This window comes from Pyxicephalus adspersus, chromosome 1, assembly GCF_032062135.1.
Source record: "Pyxicephalus adspersus chromosome 1, UCB_Pads_2.0, whole genome shotgun sequence".
Lineage (NCBI taxonomy): Eukaryota > Metazoa > Chordata > Amphibia > Anura > Pyxicephalidae > Pyxicephalus > Pyxicephalus adspersus.
In genome coordinates, this window is record NC_092858.1 from 31,787,502 (window position 1) to 31,809,425 (window position 21,924).

The window sequence follows — 21,924 nt, forward strand, 5'->3', positions numbered from 1 at the left end:
GATTGGGTAACCCGGACAGGATTTTCTATAATGTTTGTTGCACATTTTTAATAAGTTTTAATGTCAATGTTTTTTAATAAAACTAAATAAAGTTATGCTTTTTGATTTATAATTGCATAATCTGTATTCATTGACCTTGAAAGTCCCATTTATTGAGGCAACTCCTCAGATCTTTATTCTCAGTGTAAGAAATTAGGTATGTGGCCTTGCCTTAATTAATAGGTTGGTTAAACGTATTGTTAAAAGTATTGTTTAAGAACATTAGATTAAAAAAAGAACCTTCATGATGTTGTTAACTTCAGGCACCCGAGAATTCTCCAACCAGAGAGAACAGAGGCGAAAGATCCACATGTTGTGTTCCTCTCCAGACACAAGACAACTAATGTAGTTCTTTATAGCTGTACACAGAAAACGCATCCGGTCTTTATTCAAAGCTGCAATTTCACCTTCATCTATCTCCAGCTCTCGCTGCACTTTTACAGTATACCTGCCAAGAAAAACAGTACGTTAAGTGAATTTTTTTATTTTCCACAAAAGCAGCAAAATTACCTTTTAGTAATTTGTATGTTGTTCGTCAAATTGTGCATTAATGGAAAATTACAATATTTATAAATCAAACTCCACAGCCATTAACCTAATCTAACCTACAATCACCCCATCCTAGTGATTACTTACCTCTTCCCGCCTTCTCATCCTTCTGGGGTGTATACAGCATTCCTCCTGTCCACACCTGCACAGTAAACCCTTTGTATACACGTCAATATGGCCATATATAAACAGTACAGATATTGTTCTTAAATCTTAGGGATACAACTGTGCAGGCAGTATTAGACAAGATTTCAAGAAGAAAGATGTAATAGAGTCTTGATTGTATTATCCATTGGTTATTGAAGAAAGTTTGTAAATTAACCTTTATAGGCTAACTTGAGGTAATTAAATGCAAGCTTTTGGGGTGGCTTAGATCCATTGTTCACACAATTCTCGAAGCCCAAAGAAGGGGCTTAAACCATCCTGCAAAGCTTGTATTTTTTAATAACACAATTTATCCAATAAATTGTAACACATAACCTACAGATTTTCCTGCAAGAAGAACAATGGAGGCACCACCACCACCACTGGGAAAAGATAAGGGGGAGGCTAATTATTAGATTGGGTCAGGGGATTTGAAAAAAAGTGGCTGAGGTTTTTTTTTATAAATCCTAAATTATCATTTAATGAATGCTTTGGGGTCGATAAAGAATAATAAAGTTCACAAAAGGATTAATGAGCTGAAAAGTTTATCGACACCTGGTTTATCATGTAATCTAAGAAACTCGTCTGCAAAGATACTGGCCACACACCCTGATCCCAAAAGAGCTTCTAGAAGAAAATACTAATAAAATATAAAACAAAAGGAATGTAAAAATGGACAGTCACATTTATCATCCTCTTTCAGATAACCACAAATATATGTACTTGCTGAAAATACACCAATTTCTTTCTATAAATGAAGACCTGTATAAGACAAACAAGAATAAACACCCACCTGTTAGTCTGAACCTTGTGCTGTCGTATTAATTCTACCTCTTGTTTGGCCTTTGCAAGCAAAACCTGCTTGTTTTCAAACTCTGAAGATTTCATATAATTATCAATTCTTTGATATTGAGCATCTGAAAAACGAGCTAGTGAGAGGAAAGCCTTCATCCGTACCTCCTGCAGCTCTTCACTGCTACCATTGCTGAATTCCTCCGCAAATTCTACAGCCTGTAACATGAAAAAATGAACTAGTGTCATCTCAGAAATTAATTCAACATTATGGCAAGCTTTCTGGCCCAGGGAAAGTCTGGCTGTATTAAACAATACCAAACATGATCTGCTGCAAGATACTGGTATTAAAGAGGTTTAAAATGTAGGGAAGTACAAAAAATCACATATACTTTTACATGTAAAGTTAAATTGGTACTGGGTACCATGCAATTTTAAAGCCTCTTACTTATTTTATTACTTATCAGAGATCACAGTATGTATTTGTACGTCATCTCCTTTTTATCTCCAAAAGGATAGAACCATCTTTGTTCGGGCACTATGCAGATTCAGCATCTACAGTACTACTTGTACTGAGGTTCCCGCATCGGGATGGCACAAATAAATATGTCCGACACAGATTATCTCCTGTTAGAGACTCTTACTTGGGACTTGCTACAAAGTTACAATTGTCCAGTTCCACCTAAAAGAGACTAAGAAAAAGTTTCCCCTGCATGTAGCAGGTAAACAATTTAGAAATGCTAGACTCCTTTTAGCAGAACACATGCATGACTTCAATTTTGTTGCTGGACACCCTTTAGTATCCAGAGTAATCAGATACCACAAAAAAGGAGCAATCATCTTCTGTATATAAAGTTTTCTGGTGTTGCCACTTTTTTTTCTGCTGTTAAGAGCATTGATTGACATACTTACAGTATATTTGACTTTGACCTTCTTGTACTTTAATAATGGACATGATTTATTAAAACTCTCCAAGGCTGGAGAGGATACACTTTCATCAGTGAAGCTGGGTGATCCAGTAAACCTGAAATGGATTTCTTAAAGACATTTGATATTTGCTAGCAAATGTTTTGAACCCTGGATCAGATCTATTCCAGGTTTGCTGGATCACTCAGCTTCACTGATGAAAGTGTATTCCCTTCAGCCTTGGAGAACTTAAATAAATCAGTCCCATTATGTTAGGCAAGTGCATTTCCAGTGTTTCAGCAAAACACAAAAATAGTATAATTGTTTATTTATATCTTTTCAGTAATTAAGAGTAATTAATAGTAATCCTATTGCTGGAAAGAGCCAATATCCCTCAAAGCAGTTTCATTCTAAACTGAATTTGTTTTTATGTTGTAATTATAGCTAAGAAATTCCAGCAAGATATTAGCTGCTGATAAAAAAAACAAGGGCGAGTCATTACATAATTATTAGTATGTAAAGCAACTTCATACTGAAATCTATGCAGTTTAAGCGAGCTGCAAAACCCAGGGTACCAATGCCCATTATACACTGTGCCATTTTTGTTTGAAATCCACCTACTTCTTACCTTTTCTAGATAGTTCTGCATAATGACAGTGGGACTTGCCAGGCATGTTTCTGAAAGCCAGTTTCCACTTAACCTCAGACACTCCACATAAATCAGCTGAAGACTTGGGTCATTCTCAACCTTAAAATAAAAGCAGAAATCAGCTTTATGAAATAGATTCAACGTATTATTTATTTCAGGATATGAAGAGCACACCAAACTACATACCTGTAAACTGTTTGATTCCAGCTTATCAACCAATTGACTGAGAATCCCCAGGGCAAGACTCTGCTCCTTTTTAGCCCAAAACACTTGAGCCTCTTCTAGCTGCCATTCAGACACTACAAGCCACGCTGTGTTGTGTTGTTTAATCTGGAACATTGCCTTTTCTGAAAGCTAAAAACAACATGCATTAGAAGTTTTAGAAATTGTCTATGTTATGAGTGGCAGGAAAGACAAGTGTAGAAAATAAATATCTTCAATTAAGGAGGCCAAGTCAATGTTGCTCTGTGTATGTTTTCCAAATCTGTTATAGGTCCCCCAGTGCTAAGGAATAAATAGAGAATCAACTACTAGCACAGATAGAAAAAGCAACCAAAAATTGAAAGGTTTTAATCATGGGATATTTCAACTACCTAGACATTGACTGAAGTAATGGCACTACAGGAACAGCAAAAGACAGGAAATTTATACATTTAATACAAGATATGGTTTTATGGTACAGTTTATAGAAGCCCCGACTAAAAATGATACTATGCTGGACCTAGTTCTTTCTAACAATGCAGAGCTTAAAAAATATGCATATAAAATAAAATCTGGGTAGCAATGACCATTATATGATTTCATTTAATGTAAGTTGTAAACAGGAAAGATAAAAACATTACATTTTATGAGAGCAAATTTTCCATTATTAAGGGCGGCTCTCTGTGACTTGGACTGGGAGACAATATTGTCCTCAAAGAACACAGAACAGAAATTGGAATGTTTCAAGTCTGTTCTACACAAGCAAACTGAAAAATATATTCTAATGGGTAATAGGTTCAAGAGGTTAAAATAAAGCCTATGTGGCTGGTATCAGGTGTGGGCTTGTTTGAGTTAGTAAGCTCTAAATGGGCACCCACAGTGAGTTAAATTCATTACCTGACCAGGAAACCAATCAGCAGTACAGAATCTGTATTGTCTGAGTATTAACACTATATAAGCAAGAAACACAGCAGAGGTGGGTGGATGACAGGAATTTATTAATAATATGTTGAGACAAACAACTGTCCTAATTGCATTTATTAAAATAATGTACCTGTTCCGACTTACATACAAATTCAACTTAAGAACAAACCAACAGTCCCCATATCGTATGCAACCCGGGGACTACCTGTATTACTTCACGAATCCTTTCTCAGACAAATCAGTGATGATAAGTATTTCAACTATGTAACTAGATATCTGTCTGCAATCTCACTGTAATCGTACCTACAAATGGTATGTGCTAGGGAGTGTTCTGTGTGGATTTCAGCACACTTACCTGCGTGTTGCTGGCAGTCCTGGCAACTCGAGATAAGTCTACCAAGTGCCTTGTAAGGATATGTTTGATGTCGTTTGAATTGGAGTCATTCTTCTCTAGCATCATCTCCAGAATGACAGAGCGCAAAGCCAAGACTGGCTCCTGGAAGCTGAAGTCACTGTCTTTAAGGATCTGGGACTGCTGTTCCCACTTTGTATACAGGTTATTTAACTGATTCTCGGTAACTGATCTGAAATTAAATAATGACAACATTTTTGAACACAAATAAAAATACCACAAAAGAAAAATGTTTTTATGTATTTTCCCCAGCTAAGATGTAGTAGGACATATGCCCATGTCCACAGGTATTTCAGTACAATATATGGCTATTACACCTATAGAAACTTGATGGACACTTCACTCTAACACCATGGACATTTATATATATGAAGTTGAAATCCCCCAAACCAATAAAGCTCCACTCATCTGGGAAGGCTTTCACAAGATTTTGGAGTGTGTCCGTGCCCAATCATCCAAAACAACATTTATGAAATCAGGCACAGATATTGAGGAAAAACCTGGTTGGTGCACATTCTCCCAAAGGTGTTTAATTAGGAAAACCAATAACGTGTCTCTGTCTGTTCAAGCTACTGCAGTACTAATCTAATTGCATGTTGTTTTTACATGAAGTTTAATATTAAAGTAAGTACATCTGTCAAAACATTGATCTTACATTGATTTTATGTCCCAGCTGGGTAGATTAGCCTTTTATACAAAAGAAATGAGAATTTACTTAATCAAGCCAGTAACCTGTTTTAATTTCTGTTGGCTAGATTATCTCTGTTTGTCAGGTTGATCCTTGTCACTAAAAATGTGATCGGAACCAACCTTCTGTACGGGAGTAGTTTAAGCAGACAGACCAGATGGCAGCTATGGAAGAATTTATCTATGCTTCCAGTGATGGTATGTTGCAGTTTTATTTTACTTGAGCATGCTGCTTGCACTTTTGTACAACCCACACATACAAGGTGTTTTCTGGCTCATTGTAGGGGCAGGATTTGGGAATTGCAGGCTGTCTTCCTATTCTCTCCCCATCCCCAACCCTTGTTTCCATCTTGTCCTAGGAAAGCATGCAGAAGCAAGAATTGGGACCATACGCCCCCTTCCTTTTTTGGCCCCCATCCTGAATCCTGAGTTTTATGATAAGTCTGTTCATCCAACCTATATTCACACTCATTGTTGATGGCTATTTTATTTGGTAGTTTCCTTGTATACTAATTGCATTTTTCTTATGTTTTTGATATTGTTTAATATTTTAAATGGCATTATTCTTTTGCTTGTTCTATTTGTAAAGATTTACACATCTCTCTTATGTGTTTTTTATTGCCAATTCTTGTATTGCCAAGTTAATCTTTAATATTGCATTTATAATGGGCAAAAAATGTCATAAGAAATTTAAAGCTGTCACCAGAATAGGATGAAAATAAGTCTTCCAATAAGAAACATATTCCAGTGACATTGCACTTATGCATTCTTATTTCCTCTTACGTCCCCGAGGACAGGAACTGAGGGAAATCCTCTCCAAAGGAACGTAGACTGCAGAACACTGACAGGAAGTTTGATCTATCCCCATTAAACAAAACAAAAATGAAAAAAAGGCTTTGGGTATACATACACTTCGGCTTTGTTAAAACATTGAATTCTTTGTTTCTGTAACAGATTTTTCAAGCAGAGCATTTCACGCTAAAGTGAACCAGTGCACACTAAAGTAATAATATGTTCTAAATTAGCACTTTAAAAAGCCCTCATGGAGAAATTAATCTTTATATTTCACAACAGGGAGACTGAAATCTTTGTTTTCTTTTTTTAATATCTTCAATGAGAGCAGACCAATGCAGCCTTTCAGTTACCAGTGCTTGAATCATACTAAAACCCACTTCATTGTTGTGATATCATGTTGCAGTCATTGTTGTGATATCTAAGTATGATAGACAGGTCAGGGGTAGTTTTCTTAAAGTATTTACTACCTGATAAAAATACAAATAATGCCCATAGTTTGGGCACAGTTGTACTTTAAATACTGATTTCCAATCTCGTGGACAATTTACCCACATTAAGGATGAAAAGGAATTTTTGTTTTTAAAATATTTCTTTATTAAACTATAAAATGTTGGCCTGGTACATACCTTAGGAACATCTGCCCAGCATTCTCTAGTTCCCCAATTGCTTGGAGCCTACACAGTGTAGGATACAAGGAGTACACAGATTCAAGGCTGCCTTTGCAAAGCTCTTCCACTTCCTTAACCCTACAGAGAGAGTACAAAAAATGATTAACAATAATTTGCAGGCATTCCAATCATCCTGAAATTCTTATCACTGAAAACTTAATGATGAATTAAAGCAAACCTAAACTAAATACAAGCTTATGTCTCCTATAGTCCTTCCTGCTGTGGTAAAGACAGCAGTGCATAGTCAATATGGAGAGTTTCTGTACATGGATTTCTGTCAAAATCTAGTCAGCATGTTTCCAGGTACAATAATGGGAACGTGGCTTGCATTTATGAAGCACTGAAGATGTTTTCCAGTTCCATTTGCATTTGTATTGAAAAGAAAATTTGGTTCAATTTAGTGTGGATATAGTGAGGAAGGATATTACTAATTTTTACTACTATTTTTTCCTTTTACTACCAGATTTTCCTTTACTTTCTTTCTTGCTGACAACATCTCCAACAGGTACACAGACATAAAAGAATAGATTTTAGGGTACTGCAAGACCCCTTGTAGATGGCAGACAGCAAAAAAAAAAAAGACTCTCTAAAATTATGATCCCCTATTCTATTCAAACCCACATTTTGGCTATGCATGCACCCAAATGATGTAACATGGTTTTAGAAGAATAGGTAAAGCCTACATAAAAGAACAGGCATATGCATTTATACCTAAGGCACAGCATGAAGTACAGCCCTGCAGACTAGTTTTACTATAATACTACCATCAATGAGATGTATGGTGCACTACTACTTGCCTGGCATATTTAATATGGTCATGAAAAGTTGAGAATTCTTTGTCCCTCAGGGACTGTATAGCTTGGTAAAGAGATTTATGATAGCCAGGCCCAACTAAGTCACACCTATAAAAAAAAAAAAAATAAATAAATTACACAGACCATTATCAAATATAGCAATGACAAACATACAAAGTCATCTTGATTTATTATATAAGTGTTTACTTGTAGGTTGGGTTCTGGTCCCACTGCATGTTTCTCCATGCTGCCTGGAAATGGATCTCCTGGAGCTCCGAGGACCAGTCCGCATTCTCAAACTCAAGGCCTCGCAGGTAGGTGGACAACACATGACTCATGCCAAAGTTCTGTAAAGCCTGCAAAAAGACTTGTCAGTTATCAAAAACTGTCTACCCATACATAAGACAGCAAGAGAATGATACATAACTTAAAGTACGGTTTGCCTTTTTAAATTAGATGCAATATTGTGACGATAAATAAAGAGGTGCCTTCATGTATTCTTTTATATTTGCTTGAATTCTGCACAAAGGTATAAGGCTGTACAAACACCTGCATAACTGCTTCAAACAAAACAAATCAACTCTATTATTTTGTTTTTGCATTGGATGATCAGAGGATATGATTGACACTTAATAGTTGCTAAGCACAATGAGAGCTGGTGAGAACAATATTAAAGAAAAAAATGAATACAAAAAAACATTAAGTGAACAAACCTAAAATGTATGGCAGCCATATTCACGTAAAAGTATATATAGATTCACCAAAGCTACATACAGTTCTAACCCCTATCTATCCATTCTTGCCATTCTGAATTGTTTTCTACTCCTACTGGCTTACTTAATTGAAGATAATGCTATTGTGAAAAATATTTATTCTAAATATTTGAGCCAGGTGACATACCTGCATGATCCCAGCCTGACGAACAGTGGAGGGAAGACTAGTTTCCAGGTCATAGGTTACCAAGGCTTTTCCCCACATGGCTTCATGTTCATATGTTCGAATTCTGATAAAATATATTAAAATAATGCACTTTTAAACACATTTGTCAATAACAAAAGTATATGCAGACATACAACAATTCACTAATTAAAAATAATAATGCAATTCATGGCTTTGTCCTGTCAAGTGTATTCATTTTTTTTTTTGTTGTTGTTTGAGTCTTGAAGCTATTCTGTTATGTTTTGTTGTGTTCTCTGACCCCCACTGGCTGAACTCTCTATTTGTCCTGGTAACCTAAAAGTTTAGATTAGCAACAAAAATTTAGCGATAGGGACATTTGTGATGACAACTCTCTAACAGGATTCTCTTCTTAATGTTCCTTCTGCAATAAGCTTACTGCCAAATTGCTCTATGGAAGTGTCAAAGTCCCTGTTTTGGGTCTAGTATACTGGACAATCCCAGCTTCCTCTACTACAGAGCAGGACGGGCGAAAATAGTGGGGTTTGTTATCTCTTTAAAATTAAACCTGGGTACAGAGGCATTAACTGCTATCTTCCTTCTGTAAAAGTTAGTTGAAAGCTGCCCTTCTGATCCTCCAACTTCACTCTTTTATGAATCATCAACCCAAGAGAAGCATGAAATAGTGAAGTCTGGATCAGTAAACTTCTGTTTCAATGCTTTATGAAGTACATGAGGTCACTAAGACGGCTAAGTAACTATTCTAGAAGTGGTCAGTGATGGCAGTTTACAAACTTGCCTTACGTGGGTAGATAGTATTACCTGGCAAGTGGGTGAATCATTTTTCCTCCACCACATCCATACAAACTGTCTGGTTCACCAATACTTCTGTAAATGTCCATGAGAAGGTCCTAATGTGAACACAAATTAAATATGGTCAAATTAAAAAAAAAATACAAGAAAGCAATACGCAAACGTAAAAAATGAAAAAATGAAGGGGGGGGGGACATGTAAGAAGAATTTCACAAAACTTAAACCCAAGGTTACATATGCAAATTAAAAAGGGTCCTCATTCTTACAGTCTTTTATACCGACAAGCATAATTTGAGAATTAATTTGCAATGTCACTAACTTGACATGCAACATGGAATCCAATACATTTGAATTGACAATACCATAGGAATGAACTGAAAATGATAATGAATTAAGGAAAGCTCTGCTGTTGATCTGGAAATGGCTTATTTTTCACCCCCCCCTACATCTGGAACATTGCTAGGTCTTGCCACTTACACCACTGCTAATACCTCCCTTCCTTTCCTCAAAACGACCACCAAACTCCTGGTACACAGTCCAACTATTTTTTCTTTGAACAACTGCAACATTCTCTTCACTGGTATTACACAAACTTGGCTCTAGCCACTACAGTTTATCCTGAACACTGTAGCTATAGATTAATCCTTTTTTCCTCTCTTATTCTCAATCAGATCATCTGTCCTGGTAGACAGGGCACAGCTGTGTACTTCTCAGGATAGAATAGATAGGAATGCAAATTGTTAGGAAAGCAAACCAGCTCCTAAATATGTATTTTATATACTGATTTAGTAGTTTGTCTAGAGTCTAATTAAAATTAAATAACAGTGCAACTCGATGCTGCTAGAGTTGGCATGGGCAGCCAGCCTACAAAGACCTCTGGTAATGAAAGGGTTAGGCAATTTGCTTTTATTAAAAACTGGTAGTAAAATAGTTTTCAGTTGCAAAAGTAATTCATACTTATAGGTTTTTCTTCTATACATACCTGCAGACTAATCCCAGTCTCCTCCCTGCTTCTCTCACTCATGCTGACAATGGTCAGAGTCTGACTCTCTTCTTCAAACTTCAGAGACTTGCGGGCACTGGTACCCCTGGCAATATAAAACAAAGTATTAATTTGAAATTGGGAGAATCAGTCAGTTACTTTGTTTATATTACTACAACATCAAGACATTAGTTTATAAAGCCATAAAAGCAATCACCTTCTTTGCTCTCCATCCAGCTTTATCTTGTCAAAGTAAATTTCAGCATACAGCAAAGCTGTGAAGTGCGCAGAGCAGGACTGTACTACCATAGCCACCTCGAGGTAATTAAGATCCAACCAGAAATTATCATCAAAAGCTGTTCCCTCACCTGGTCTAGAGTAGAAGGAAAAAAAAATAAATGTCACAAATACAAAAAACATCATAAAACAAGAAGGCGTCTTCAATAATGTAGTGCAAAAAACGACGACGTAGCAGTTGAATTTAAGTTGTGGGTGGTTGGGAAAAGTTATATTCTGATGATTTACATTTTGTGCCATGTTTTTTGTCTTACTGTACTGTCTGTAAGAAAATACCTTCTGACCACTTACTAGAGAATAATAAAGGGAAACTATATTTCCCATGGTAATACATTATATTATTACTTTGACAGCTACCAGCTGACACTTTTGCACAGCTGCTAGTTTAAAACCTGTCTAACTGACTGCTATGGTCCCCACTAATGGAAGACAATCAGAGTAGCTTGCAATTATGTAATAATTCTGTCCACTATGTGAAGAAAATTAAAGTACTCACTCAGCTTTCATCCTCTTCAATTTTTAACAATGACCTTTATTCCTGTAATCCTTACTGGTCAGTCTCAGATTTGAGTCCAAAGGCCTAACATCACCTAACTGTTCTTTTGTAAGAAGTAATCCTTCCATATTATTGCATGGGAATGGCCAGCTAAACTACAGAGGTGCCAGGTATCATCCAGGTGTTTTCCTGATTGTAAACCTAGTACTGGCAATCTACCTTTAGTCTTGGGCTTTTTGATCCTATATTGGCTGTGCTTCACTCTTGTGATTAATGGCTGCTACAAAGCCTACAATACACCGATTTACAAAAATAATCCTTTGCTTGCTATACCATAGGTTCTTTAAATCCTTCTATACTCACTAAATCTTCTATAAGTTGTTTAGAACCAATAGGGAAACACTATACCGTCTCTGTTTTCTCAAATACTCCACAACACTAAGCATTGTCCTTCGGGAAGCGATGTCCACTGTTCCACGAGCCAGACCTTCAGACTCTGAATTAAACAAGAAAAAGAGGAACTTTTGTCAAACTTGCCCAACTGACGCAAGACTCTACTACTGATATTCAAGTATCAAAAAAAGTTTTGTAATGCTAGGCATATATAGATGCTCCTCGCCTAACAACCAGGTTCTGTTACTGCGGCCTGTTCGTTAAGCGAGGAGCAAAGAAAAGACACGTCTGCACAAATCACATAGTGTATGTCGCGGTTAACCTTCTTGCTACTTTTCCTTCTATAGGATATTACCTGAGTCTGAACTTGCTGGAGTTGCTGATCTGCTAGAAACAGGCACAGTGCGACAACAAGACGTGAAAAATCCCTGGATGTGCCTGGAGAGAAGCATCCTCCATGTGTTTCTTGAATCTTGCAGCAGAATATTATGAATAAAATAAGGCAACACGGTCTGACAAAAGTCTGCTTTCACCTGTAAATGCAAAAAAATCTAAATGAAATACAAACATAAAATACCTGAAAGCCTCTTTGCAAATTCCAAAGGGATAATTTTGTCTAACCTTCTACTATAGCATGATAGCGAAAACTATAATGGGTAATACCTTTGACCTTGTTAAGGTTGGGGGGCTTGAATAGCATGTTATTATCCTGTTATTATCCCAGCAAAACATTGTTACACAAAATGGCATCAATGAGCTCAATGCCTAACCACAATGTAGAGTTTTTCACCTCACTTTCCAGCCCAGTGACACCTATGCAGCAGTGGGCCTTTAAATATTTTAATGGTTTTAACAAATACAAATACACACAAAAAACCTAATACACTTTACACTTTTCAAAAAAATTAAAACTGAAGCTATACTTTACCACATGTGTAAAAAAATACGGATCAGTCAAAACATTCAAATTTTCGTCTAAAAATGTGAAGGTTCCATTTGTGCCACCACAACAGATCCCACCTGTTGTAGCATGGACAACATGAGACCTTTGAAGATGACCTGTGGTAATCAGATTAAACAAACTAGGACACTCTCTTATACTGGTCCAATTTAGATGCCCATAATATGTGTTTTGGTGAGGACAGTATGGACACTCTTCTGTGAGTACAAAGCAAGTTGAAATGCACCATGTGTTCTCACATCTCATGGCCAGTATTATGTTCCTCTGTGAATTATACTAAAGTAGTTTTTCTGTGAAAATGGACAGAAAGCTTCAGCTTTGTTCTCTCACTGTGGTTGGTACACACTGCTACATACCAAGAACCCCCAGAAGACCTGCTGTTTTGGAGACACTCTGACCCAAACTTATTAAATAAGGGGGTATATTAGTCATTTATTCAAGAGGTGAGTTATGTGGGCAAACCCCAAGTATTAAACATAAAACAGGTTGAAAGCTCATTCCATTCTCACTGGATAGGCTTCTAGAAAAAGAAAAAGCCCATAAACTGGCCATTACACACATTTTTTTGGACCTATACCCTTTCTCCCCCATGACATAATGGGTGGTTTATGTTTAAACTTAGAATGGAGGATGTTTTCACTATTTTGTTTAATACTGAATAAACTTTTTTTCCTATTAACTCCTGGCCAAAAAAAAGCAAACTGACTTTTTTGTGTTTTAATACATTTGTTTGCACTCCTTGTAATTTTGGTGCAGCAGTTTTAAATTCCATTTAATTCACCTCACACAGTGGTTTCAGTGATAAAAGGATTTCACTTTTAACTCCACCAGACTCTAGCAGGGTGCAAGTCAAGTTCTTTATCCATACTTCATGGCTGACATTTTGTGGTATCCATAAAGTGTGGTCATCCAATACATCTGCATTAGTGTTTTCAACATTTTCCACGTCCAGATGCTGAAAAAATAAAACAGAACAGGTAACAAAACAACCAGTAGTAAGGAACAGCTAAGCAATAGCACCGATATGTACCTGTAGTTACATATTTTTTATACCCAATACAGACAGTCATATAATGAATATGAATATTTGTATACAAAACACAAATAAGTGGAAAATATGTTAGCCTTAAAAAAAATGGTAGCATTTGATGCTTTTATTAGTTTGGAGATCAAACTTGCATCTTAGGATTTTAAAAGCTGTCTCATTTCAATGGACTGGTAGAAGTTACTATGCCAGTTCTTCTAAGAGTACCTAACAGTTCCTTTTTTGAATGAATGTTAAGAGACCTCTCCATGTACTATTGCTGGCACATTGGCTTATTTGCAAGCATTTTTGTCTTCCATTATTAGGGTCCCAGGTTCTGGTAGGTTAATTGGCTTCCCCCCAAAACTGGCTGTTAGACTGTGAATGACAAAAGTAAAGACATCAAGTTATAGCCTTTTAAATGAACCAATCACACATGAGTACTTGTAATATTCTTCATTTTCAGTCTTGCATTAATAAAACGATTCAGGCTTTAACTCTCGTGGACAGTAATTGTATCCTGATAATTGGGGTTTCGTCTCCTTAACCCCTAGCGTTCTAATTCTCTCTGTATTTCCATGCAAAAAGTGTTAAATTTTTTTTTGCATGGAGATTTATTTAACATTGTAGGCTATAACTCCTAGGCATAATTCACCAAAAATTGTCCCTTTTTTATTACAGTTAACAATAAACAAACAAAAAACAAAAAAAACAAAAATTTGTTAAAAAAAAAAAAATTGGGGATTTGGATTTTTGGAGTAGATTTCTTTGTACTGGACTCAATACAGCTATTTTGTATTGAATCCAATACAAAATTACTTGAGTTTCCCCCTGATCCTCCCGCCTGTACCAACACATGCACCAACGTCACCGGGAAACCCCGGAGATCGTCTCTGCAGTTCGTGGCTGAAGATCAAAGAAGAAGGAAGACCTGAGGACCTGAGGGGACCAGTAAGACGGAGCAAGGTAAGTGTTTTTTTTTAACGTAAAATCTACCCCGAGTCACACTCAGGATTACCGCTAGGGGGGTTAATGTCTAAAAGTGTCAGGCTAAAGGATTTTTATGGAGCATAGTGTTAGACTTGCAGTATTAACAAACACTCACCGCCATCTACAGGCTACAGTAACCTCTGAAGTTAAAGCGTACCTAAACTCAGAATTTTTACTTTACATAAAAGGGTAGACAACCCTTTTATTTAAAGTAAAAATTTTGTTTGTAAGTGTTTTTTTTTTTTTTTTTCAAAAGTGCAACACCCTTTTTTTCTAGGCGATCAAGAATGAATGGGAGAGCAAAGCCTCCTGGGATACCTACGTCATGCCCAGAAGGAGCCCTTTCATCAATAGGGCTCCTACTGCGCATGCGTGAGATCGGCAAGTTTTTTCCCAAGGAAGAAGAAAAATGTGAAAGACGAGCGCAGAAGAAGAGGGGAAGATGGCGGCACCTGCTGCTCCCTCTGTGCTGGGACGACGACAGATACCAGGATGACGCAGGACCCAATGGAAGAAACCTCCCCACGGATAGACTGATCTGGGGGATTGAAGGTTAAGTTTGATTTTTTTGTTTTGCGTTAACTTCTGCTTTAAACACTTTTTCTGAATGTGTTCAACTTGCAAGTGATTATGTCATATCTAAAATTGTGGTCACATGACTGGGAAGAGCTTTGATGGTTTTCAGAATTGTTGGTGGGGAACACATATGTCAGGGAAAGCCAGATTTGATAACTAGCATGTAAAGTTTTGTTTAGTAGCTGTCAGAGAGAAAACCTAATGATGTTTCAATGAAGAATGCAGGTAGGAAGGAGGTAACTAAACATTTGCTAAAAGCATTACAACAAAATTACAATTAGAGATCAAATAACACAAAAAAAATACCTTTTTCTTTGGGGATCGAAAAGGCTGCAAATAAACTAGCATTGGGTCTTCGCTCTCCTTGTATACATCCCAGAACTGATTACCAGTTTTTGTGGCCAGAATATTTTTTAAACATGTAGCAGCTGCTGATCGCACATGGATGCTAAGAGACAAAAACAACAAGATAGGTAAACAAGATAGGCGACCCCCAACAGAAGGAGATGGCAAAGGTAATGATAGAAAAAATAGGAGGTCTTGGTCAAGCAACAGGTTTATTGTATGGAGTAGCTTGCTATCCCTGCATGATAAAAGGTGAACAGCTCAGGAGAACAATGTCTACATTCAACAGTAGCACACCTAAAATGTCAGTGGATGACATGTCAGTGGATGACTGCAACAACTTTCACACCGAATTGGTGTTCAATATGTATTGATTTTGTCACACCAGTTAGCGATACCTCACTGCAAAACCATACTCAAGGAAAGTAAACGTGATCAAATTGTTGGCCAGCAATGCAAAGTTAGCTGTTGGGTTTCCAATTTCTAACACGTGCCATTTATTTCACTAGATATTAGTGGCTACATAGGATAAACAGTACTGTCCTCCACCACAGCTACATACTTATCTTCCCCTATAGCCGTCTGCATTTTCTACAACTTTGCCAATTAAATCTAATTGCTGTCTGCCTACACATGTGCACATACATACTGTTTATAGGACATTAGTGAGCAGACAAAACAGAAGAGAACCGCTAGGAGGAACTAAACCTGCTGGGGTGTGGGATGGGGAGGTGTTAGGGCATGTAGGAAGGCTGACAAGATTGAAAGATTTCCTGAAGTTGTCCTTTCAAAGACAAAAAAATAACATCATCACTAATCATCATCACTAATCACTAAAAAAGAAGAAATTTAAACAACACTAGAAAAAATGGCAGCAGAATGAAAAATAGATTTTCCCTGTTATCATCTATCTCAGTTCAATGAACTCTTCTGACAAAGTTTATAAGACCTAAAAAACAACAAAGAGAAGTTACGCACCAGTGGTCTGTCAGGGCATTATTTATTAACTTCAGGATGACAAACACACACTGTAGCTCCTTGTCTTCAAACACATCAACAGTTGTGCCATAAAGCAGCTCCTTTTGAGTCTGCAGGGCTATGGTGCAAAAGTCAACAGGTCCTAACTCCCCTAGACAGCTCCCTGCGGCTTCTGCAAATAAAAAAAAGAATTAGGAAATGATTATATGTTTATGATGTGTAATAGAATTTTGGTGAACCCACAGCATAAATGTAACTTAATGACCCATAAATACAAGACCAAATCAGTAACAGACAGTGGAGTAGGTACAATGACCTTTCTTATACTTGGGACAAAATAAACAAAGAATAATAGATGCAGATTTTCTGCAGAGAATACAAATGTTACTACTTCAAGGCGAATGGTAAAAATTTTTAAAGATAGCGCTTAGGTACAAATTAACATTTTTTAAGTCTCTTATAAAAGCAAATTTTCACATTTTGATTTTAGTTCCCCCTCAGCTTTAGTAAAGCTGATCTACAATATAGCCACAACCCCCTTTAATACGCATGTTCACCACAGACATTCCTATTTCAATATGAAGGTGTACTTATGGGTGTTTCAAATAGCTGCATGGCACTCTGCTCACCCACAAGAATTCAGCTCTGTATGTGCAGCCTAATGAGAAGTGGAATATTTTTAAGTACTCTGATAATAGTATTATTTGATTAAATTTAGTAATGACAGAAGCCCAGTAAAGCAAAAAAAATAATATATATTATAGCATTATATTCTTTCAAGGATTAAAATATCTAAGACCCTATAAAAATTCTTCTTCCTAGACACAGTAATCCATAACAAAAAGTAAGCTCCCTACTCATTTCAGGAATCTAAAGTTTGGTTGGAAGAACCTAAGAATTATAACTCTTTTATATTGGATAAAGCTCCTAGAAAACTGTAAGAAAGCAGAGTGAGCGTGCTACTGATCAGCTGATCTGATTTCTGTAGCTATTAGCTAATGACAACTAAAGTGAAATAAAACTTTAGAAATTACCTCCTTATTATCTCCTGCAGTAAGACAAACGTAACTGCCTGTTCCCAGTCTTTAGAAAGTATACTGAACTGAGCATCCACAATGTCAATGGTTTTAATTACATGACACTTACCCAATACATCTTTCCCATTGTCCAGGTGTATGGCATTCTTTGACAACTGTAATAGACTAAGAATGAGCTTTGCAATTACACTGTCCTGAGGGTTTCCTGTGTAACAGAGCAATGGAGACATTGGTGGAATATATGCAAATAATGTTTTTTTGCGCTAATATGAGGCAAAGAAGTAATAGCCATTTGATTAAGGAAAGCTGTACTTTTGTGTTTCTGCCACTGCAAAGTTTTTAAAAACAGCAGAATTACCAGCAATGGGGTAGAAATATAAGACTTAGGGTAAGTGTCCCTCTAGATATTGTTTTCAGTCACTGAATTTAAATGCATTAAAAAGAAAAGGCTGTGTTTCATGTGCTTTGCCTGCAATTCAAACAAACCTGAATAGGACATGATGTGTTAAAAGAAAGAAGAAACACAAACAAGCAGGTCAAACACAGCCTCTAGACTGCGATGAGCACTGCTTAATAAATATAAATGAGATTTTAAATACTTGCATTTGAAGAGCATTACAAATGCACATCAAAAGAAAAAAAAACAACATCTATGGCTACTTTATCTGTACAGTCAACCGCTCCCTGTGCGTTTTCTTACTTTTCAGTAAGGTTATTAAGACATTTAAGATGACATGATTATGCTTTTGAATGGAATCATTCTCATCTTTATATTTTAGGGAAGTGAGGTTGGAACTGCTGTATAAAGATAGACAGATTGAGAAAGTTATCTCACAAAATTATAGTCCATAAAAGACTCAAAATAAAAAGATAAATAAAAACACTTTAAAATAACAAAAGGTAAAATATGAACAGCACATGAACTATAATTGGAACTTTCTCCTTCATCCAAAGGTAAGATTGCACTCACTGGATCTGTAGGACCATTGTGAATACAAATGATCAGCTGCACATAATGTTAAATGATCGAACTGATCTTGAAAAATAATTCTTTTATGGAGTTAATTCTTTAAGATATAACTTATATGTGTTTTTAGTGCTACTTTTGTAATAGACTTTGTGGGGAATATACTACACTCCTTAATGTGAGGCTTGTTTGTCATGTTAAACACAGGAGTACTTGGAAATAATAGTGATATAAAGAGAAAGAGAATGAACCACAAATCATCAATATGGCAATACATTTATTAAGTTAAAAATGCAATTACAATATACCGATCATAAAACTGTAGAAAAATATATATTGTTCACAAATGCCTCTAATCTAAAATATAGGAAAACACAAACACACGGTCATGTGAAATTTGTAATGCATATGAATTTCTTTATCCTGAGGCTTGACTTTTAAATACAGATTTCAAATGTTTGAGCATGTGTTTAGAGAAATAAAACAAAAAGATGACATTGTACCTTGAAAATCACGGACAAGACTTTTCATTTCATCTTTGTGCTGTTCCAGTTGTTTCCTTAAGTCGTTTAAACCTTCCAATCTGGTCAGAGGTAGTGAATCACAAACACTCACTGAGAGAAAATGGTTTATTTCCTAAAAAAAACAAAAAAAAAAACAAACTTACTGTAACCTTTCTGACTAGTTTAAAGAATGTATAAAAAAAGTACTGGGACAATTTTGGGTGTACAATTTGTCAAATGTATATAAGAAGTGCATACTTGTTCTCAAATAGAATGTACAACAAGAATACATCTAATACCTGTAGAAGTGAGAAAGGCCCTCGGCTGTACTTTATACTCTGGTGTGCCTGACGCAGGTCTTTAAACAAACGGTGGTCAGGAAAGGGGTCCAGAAGTTTAACAGTGTGGTAGAGGTTTTCATTTTTTTGGCTTTCAATTAACAAGAAAGTCAGCATGTTGCCCACCTGTATAAAAAAAAATAAAAATTTGCTAAAGCTTCATTATTGACATTACCAAAGCAATCTGTTCACTATCTTTTACTTTTAAAGCACAATTAAAACCCATGTATTGTTTACTCAAATGCAGTCAGATTCCATATACCGTATTCATTATTCTGCTCTTTCATTTTCATTGGTTCCTAAGTTCTGGCAGCACTTTGCAGAGTCTGACTGATGTCCCAACATACAACACACCTACGTGTACACTTCCACTGCTCAGGGAGCAAGTGCACTGTTAATTGGAGCACTGTGCCGGTAACTGTGTGTTACAACTGCTTTATGTGGGATAGCATTAAGCAAACTCTTAAAGACAGGACGCACTGGCTTTCTGATGGGTACATTGTACAAAAACTGTACAGTGTACAGCAGCACAGCGTCTCCCCTCAATTCTTCTCAGCTTTGTCCTCCATCCTAGGTAGAAATCCTCTTTGAGCCGGGTCTGCAGGCAGTGCAGTGCCAGTAATCCTGTCATTGATGCACGTACACAGCTCTGCAGACCGGCTCTTTACTATGTTCCTCACCAGCGACCAATTCAATAAACAACCAGGTCATAGGAATGGAACCTGGTCCTTAAGTGAGAAACACCTGTATGCAGCTTGACTGCATTACAGTATTGGAGAATGTTTAGTTGGTCTTTAAATAAATGTATTAAATTATATTAAAGTAAAACATGATTTACCTGCTCTTGTACTTTGGCACAGCTGGTTGCCAAATGAATGAGACTGCCTACAATAACATGCAAGTGACTGTCAAGGGCATCCTTGCAGTTGGTGATGGCTGCATGGCAGACCCGATGCAAAAGATCAAGACACAGCAATAAACTACGAGCTGATACATCATCCATCGGTCCTGAGGCTCTGAAATACATTGTTTATAGAATTATTAATATATTGGATCGTTTACATTACACATTTATACTGAGCCTAATGTGCTAAAAAAATAGATTCCAATTAGAATTAGCAGTTACATAAAATGCTTTTTATTAGGATGAACCAGGAATGGGAAACGTATAGGGGGCATCATTGCTGACCATCTTCTGAATATTCAAACTGTTTGGATTTCATGCTGACCTACAGGCTGTAGTTCTGCCTAATTCCCACACCATGAGCAAGCAAGGAGGATATATCAGGGCAAACATCCACATTTGCCTGCTTGTTATGAATCAGTAACTCAGAAATGCCAACACACCATTTTATCCACTGCAAAGAAGATGAGAAGACTGAACTCTGTTAAAATAAATTTGGTAGCTTTACCATAAATAATTAATGATGAAATACATACCTAATTTTGAATGAATAATATGCATTATAGACAAGATACAGCTGGCATAAGCAGGAGAAAACTGCTACTGGGGAAATAGGTTGATATATCACTTCTGTATTGTTTTTAGACTTTTTGCAATTCAATAAGCCAAACTCATTGCACTTGTCCTAGCACACTCTGTTCAATAGTGATAACGCTACTTCTGTATTAATTAAGTGTAGTAAGCAAGCATTGTCACAAGAAAAAGATTACTGGAAGGATCACTAGGTTGGAAAAAAATCACGATTAGTTTAAGTAATAAAAAAACATCCATGAATAAAATACTGCTTTTCCTTAGCCAACAGCCTAGATCACATTGTCTAAATAATAATCAATAGTGTACAGAGTCCATTGTTTTCAGTCATTAATACTGTAACAGGGATTTCTTGTCCAAAGATACATACAAACTATACAAATGGTTTTAACACCTATTCATAAGAAAATGATCTGTTACACATGTATATATATATATAAGTTAAAATAGAAAAAATATAGATTTACTTAAACATAAATGATCCTTTTAACACAGGAGAAGCTCACATAAACACACTATGAATGTGTGTCACGTGTTCAACATGTTGCAAAGATTACACATACAAACCTGCTGTTTATATGGTGGATCAAGGTGTAAATTACATCTCTGAGGACAAATGCCCAAGCTCCACCGAGACCATCTTTTATTTCTGCCAGAAGTAGGTTAACAAAGAGATGATAAATGGTGAAGATTCTGTGTTTCTTATAAACGTTGCTGCTCTCTGCAGCTTGCTTGCATATAGACAACAAAATTTTCTGAAAGGAATCCTGTAATAAAATAAAATGTAACAGTCACAAACTGCGTATGAAAAAAAGACTGAAGTCACATTTCTGTCCTCATGTCACGCCACCCCCATCCCGCAACCCAGCCTGGCATCAAAACATACCACTGGAGATTTAATTGTTCTTAAATAGAGAGCATGTGCTTCGTTCATGCAGAGCAGGTAAACTTTGGGATTCACTTTAGCTAGAGGTTCACAGGACAGTCATCCATAAATGGGAACAAAGGGCTTAATTTACTCTCCACTGGCTATCAGACTGAAGAACATCATGGGAGAACATGGGTGGACCAGCAAAATTGGAATGGATCTGGTACAGGGTTAAAAACATTTCCCAACTATTATTAGCAAATTACTTAAGGAAACCTGTTCAAAGTTTTCAGGATCACCCAGGTTCTTTGTGAAAGTCTATCTTCTCCAGTCTCAGAGGGTTGTAATAAATCGGGCCCATAAACTGACTAGCTTACATAAAAAAAACTTTCGGTATCAATGGA

At 36.5% G+C, this 21,924-nt stretch overlaps 1 protein-coding gene across 2 annotated transcripts in view; it reads right to left on the bottom strand.

Moving 5' to 3' along the window:
• Positions 1-21,924, bottom strand: part of ATM (ATM serine/threonine kinase) — a 64,106-nt gene that overhangs the window by 16,527 nt on the left and 25,655 nt on the right. For both annotated transcript variants that reach the window (XM_072405372.1, XM_072405381.1), the window contains 22 exons: positions 21,220-21,419; positions 19,996-20,173; positions 19,119-19,283; positions 18,820-18,952; positions 17,459-17,554; positions 16,313-16,484; positions 15,296-15,437; positions 13,181-13,354; positions 11,794-11,971; positions 11,454-11,541; positions 10,470-10,625; positions 10,253-10,358; positions 9,280-9,368; positions 8,461-8,563; positions 7,768-7,916; positions 7,564-7,668; positions 6,725-6,844; positions 4,560-4,788; positions 3,266-3,433; positions 3,059-3,178; positions 1,526-1,743; positions 280-487 (listed from right to left, as the gene is read on the bottom strand). In XM_072405372.1, the coding sequence (XP_072261473.1) occupies positions 280-487; positions 1,526-1,743; positions 3,059-3,178; positions 3,266-3,433; positions 4,560-4,788; positions 6,725-6,844; positions 7,564-7,668; positions 7,768-7,916; positions 8,461-8,563; positions 9,280-9,368; positions 10,253-10,358; positions 10,470-10,625; positions 11,454-11,541; positions 11,794-11,971; positions 13,181-13,354; positions 15,296-15,437; positions 16,313-16,484; positions 17,459-17,554; positions 18,820-18,952; positions 19,119-19,283; positions 19,996-20,173; positions 21,220-21,419 (3,297 nt within the window). The remainder of the gene's footprint in view (positions 1-279; positions 488-1,525; positions 1,744-3,058; positions 3,179-3,265; positions 3,434-4,559; positions 4,789-6,724; positions 6,845-7,563; positions 7,669-7,767; positions 7,917-8,460; positions 8,564-9,279; positions 9,369-10,252; positions 10,359-10,469; positions 10,626-11,453; positions 11,542-11,793; positions 11,972-13,180; positions 13,355-15,295; positions 15,438-16,312; positions 16,485-17,458; positions 17,555-18,819; positions 18,953-19,118; positions 19,284-19,995; positions 20,174-21,219; positions 21,420-21,924) is intronic.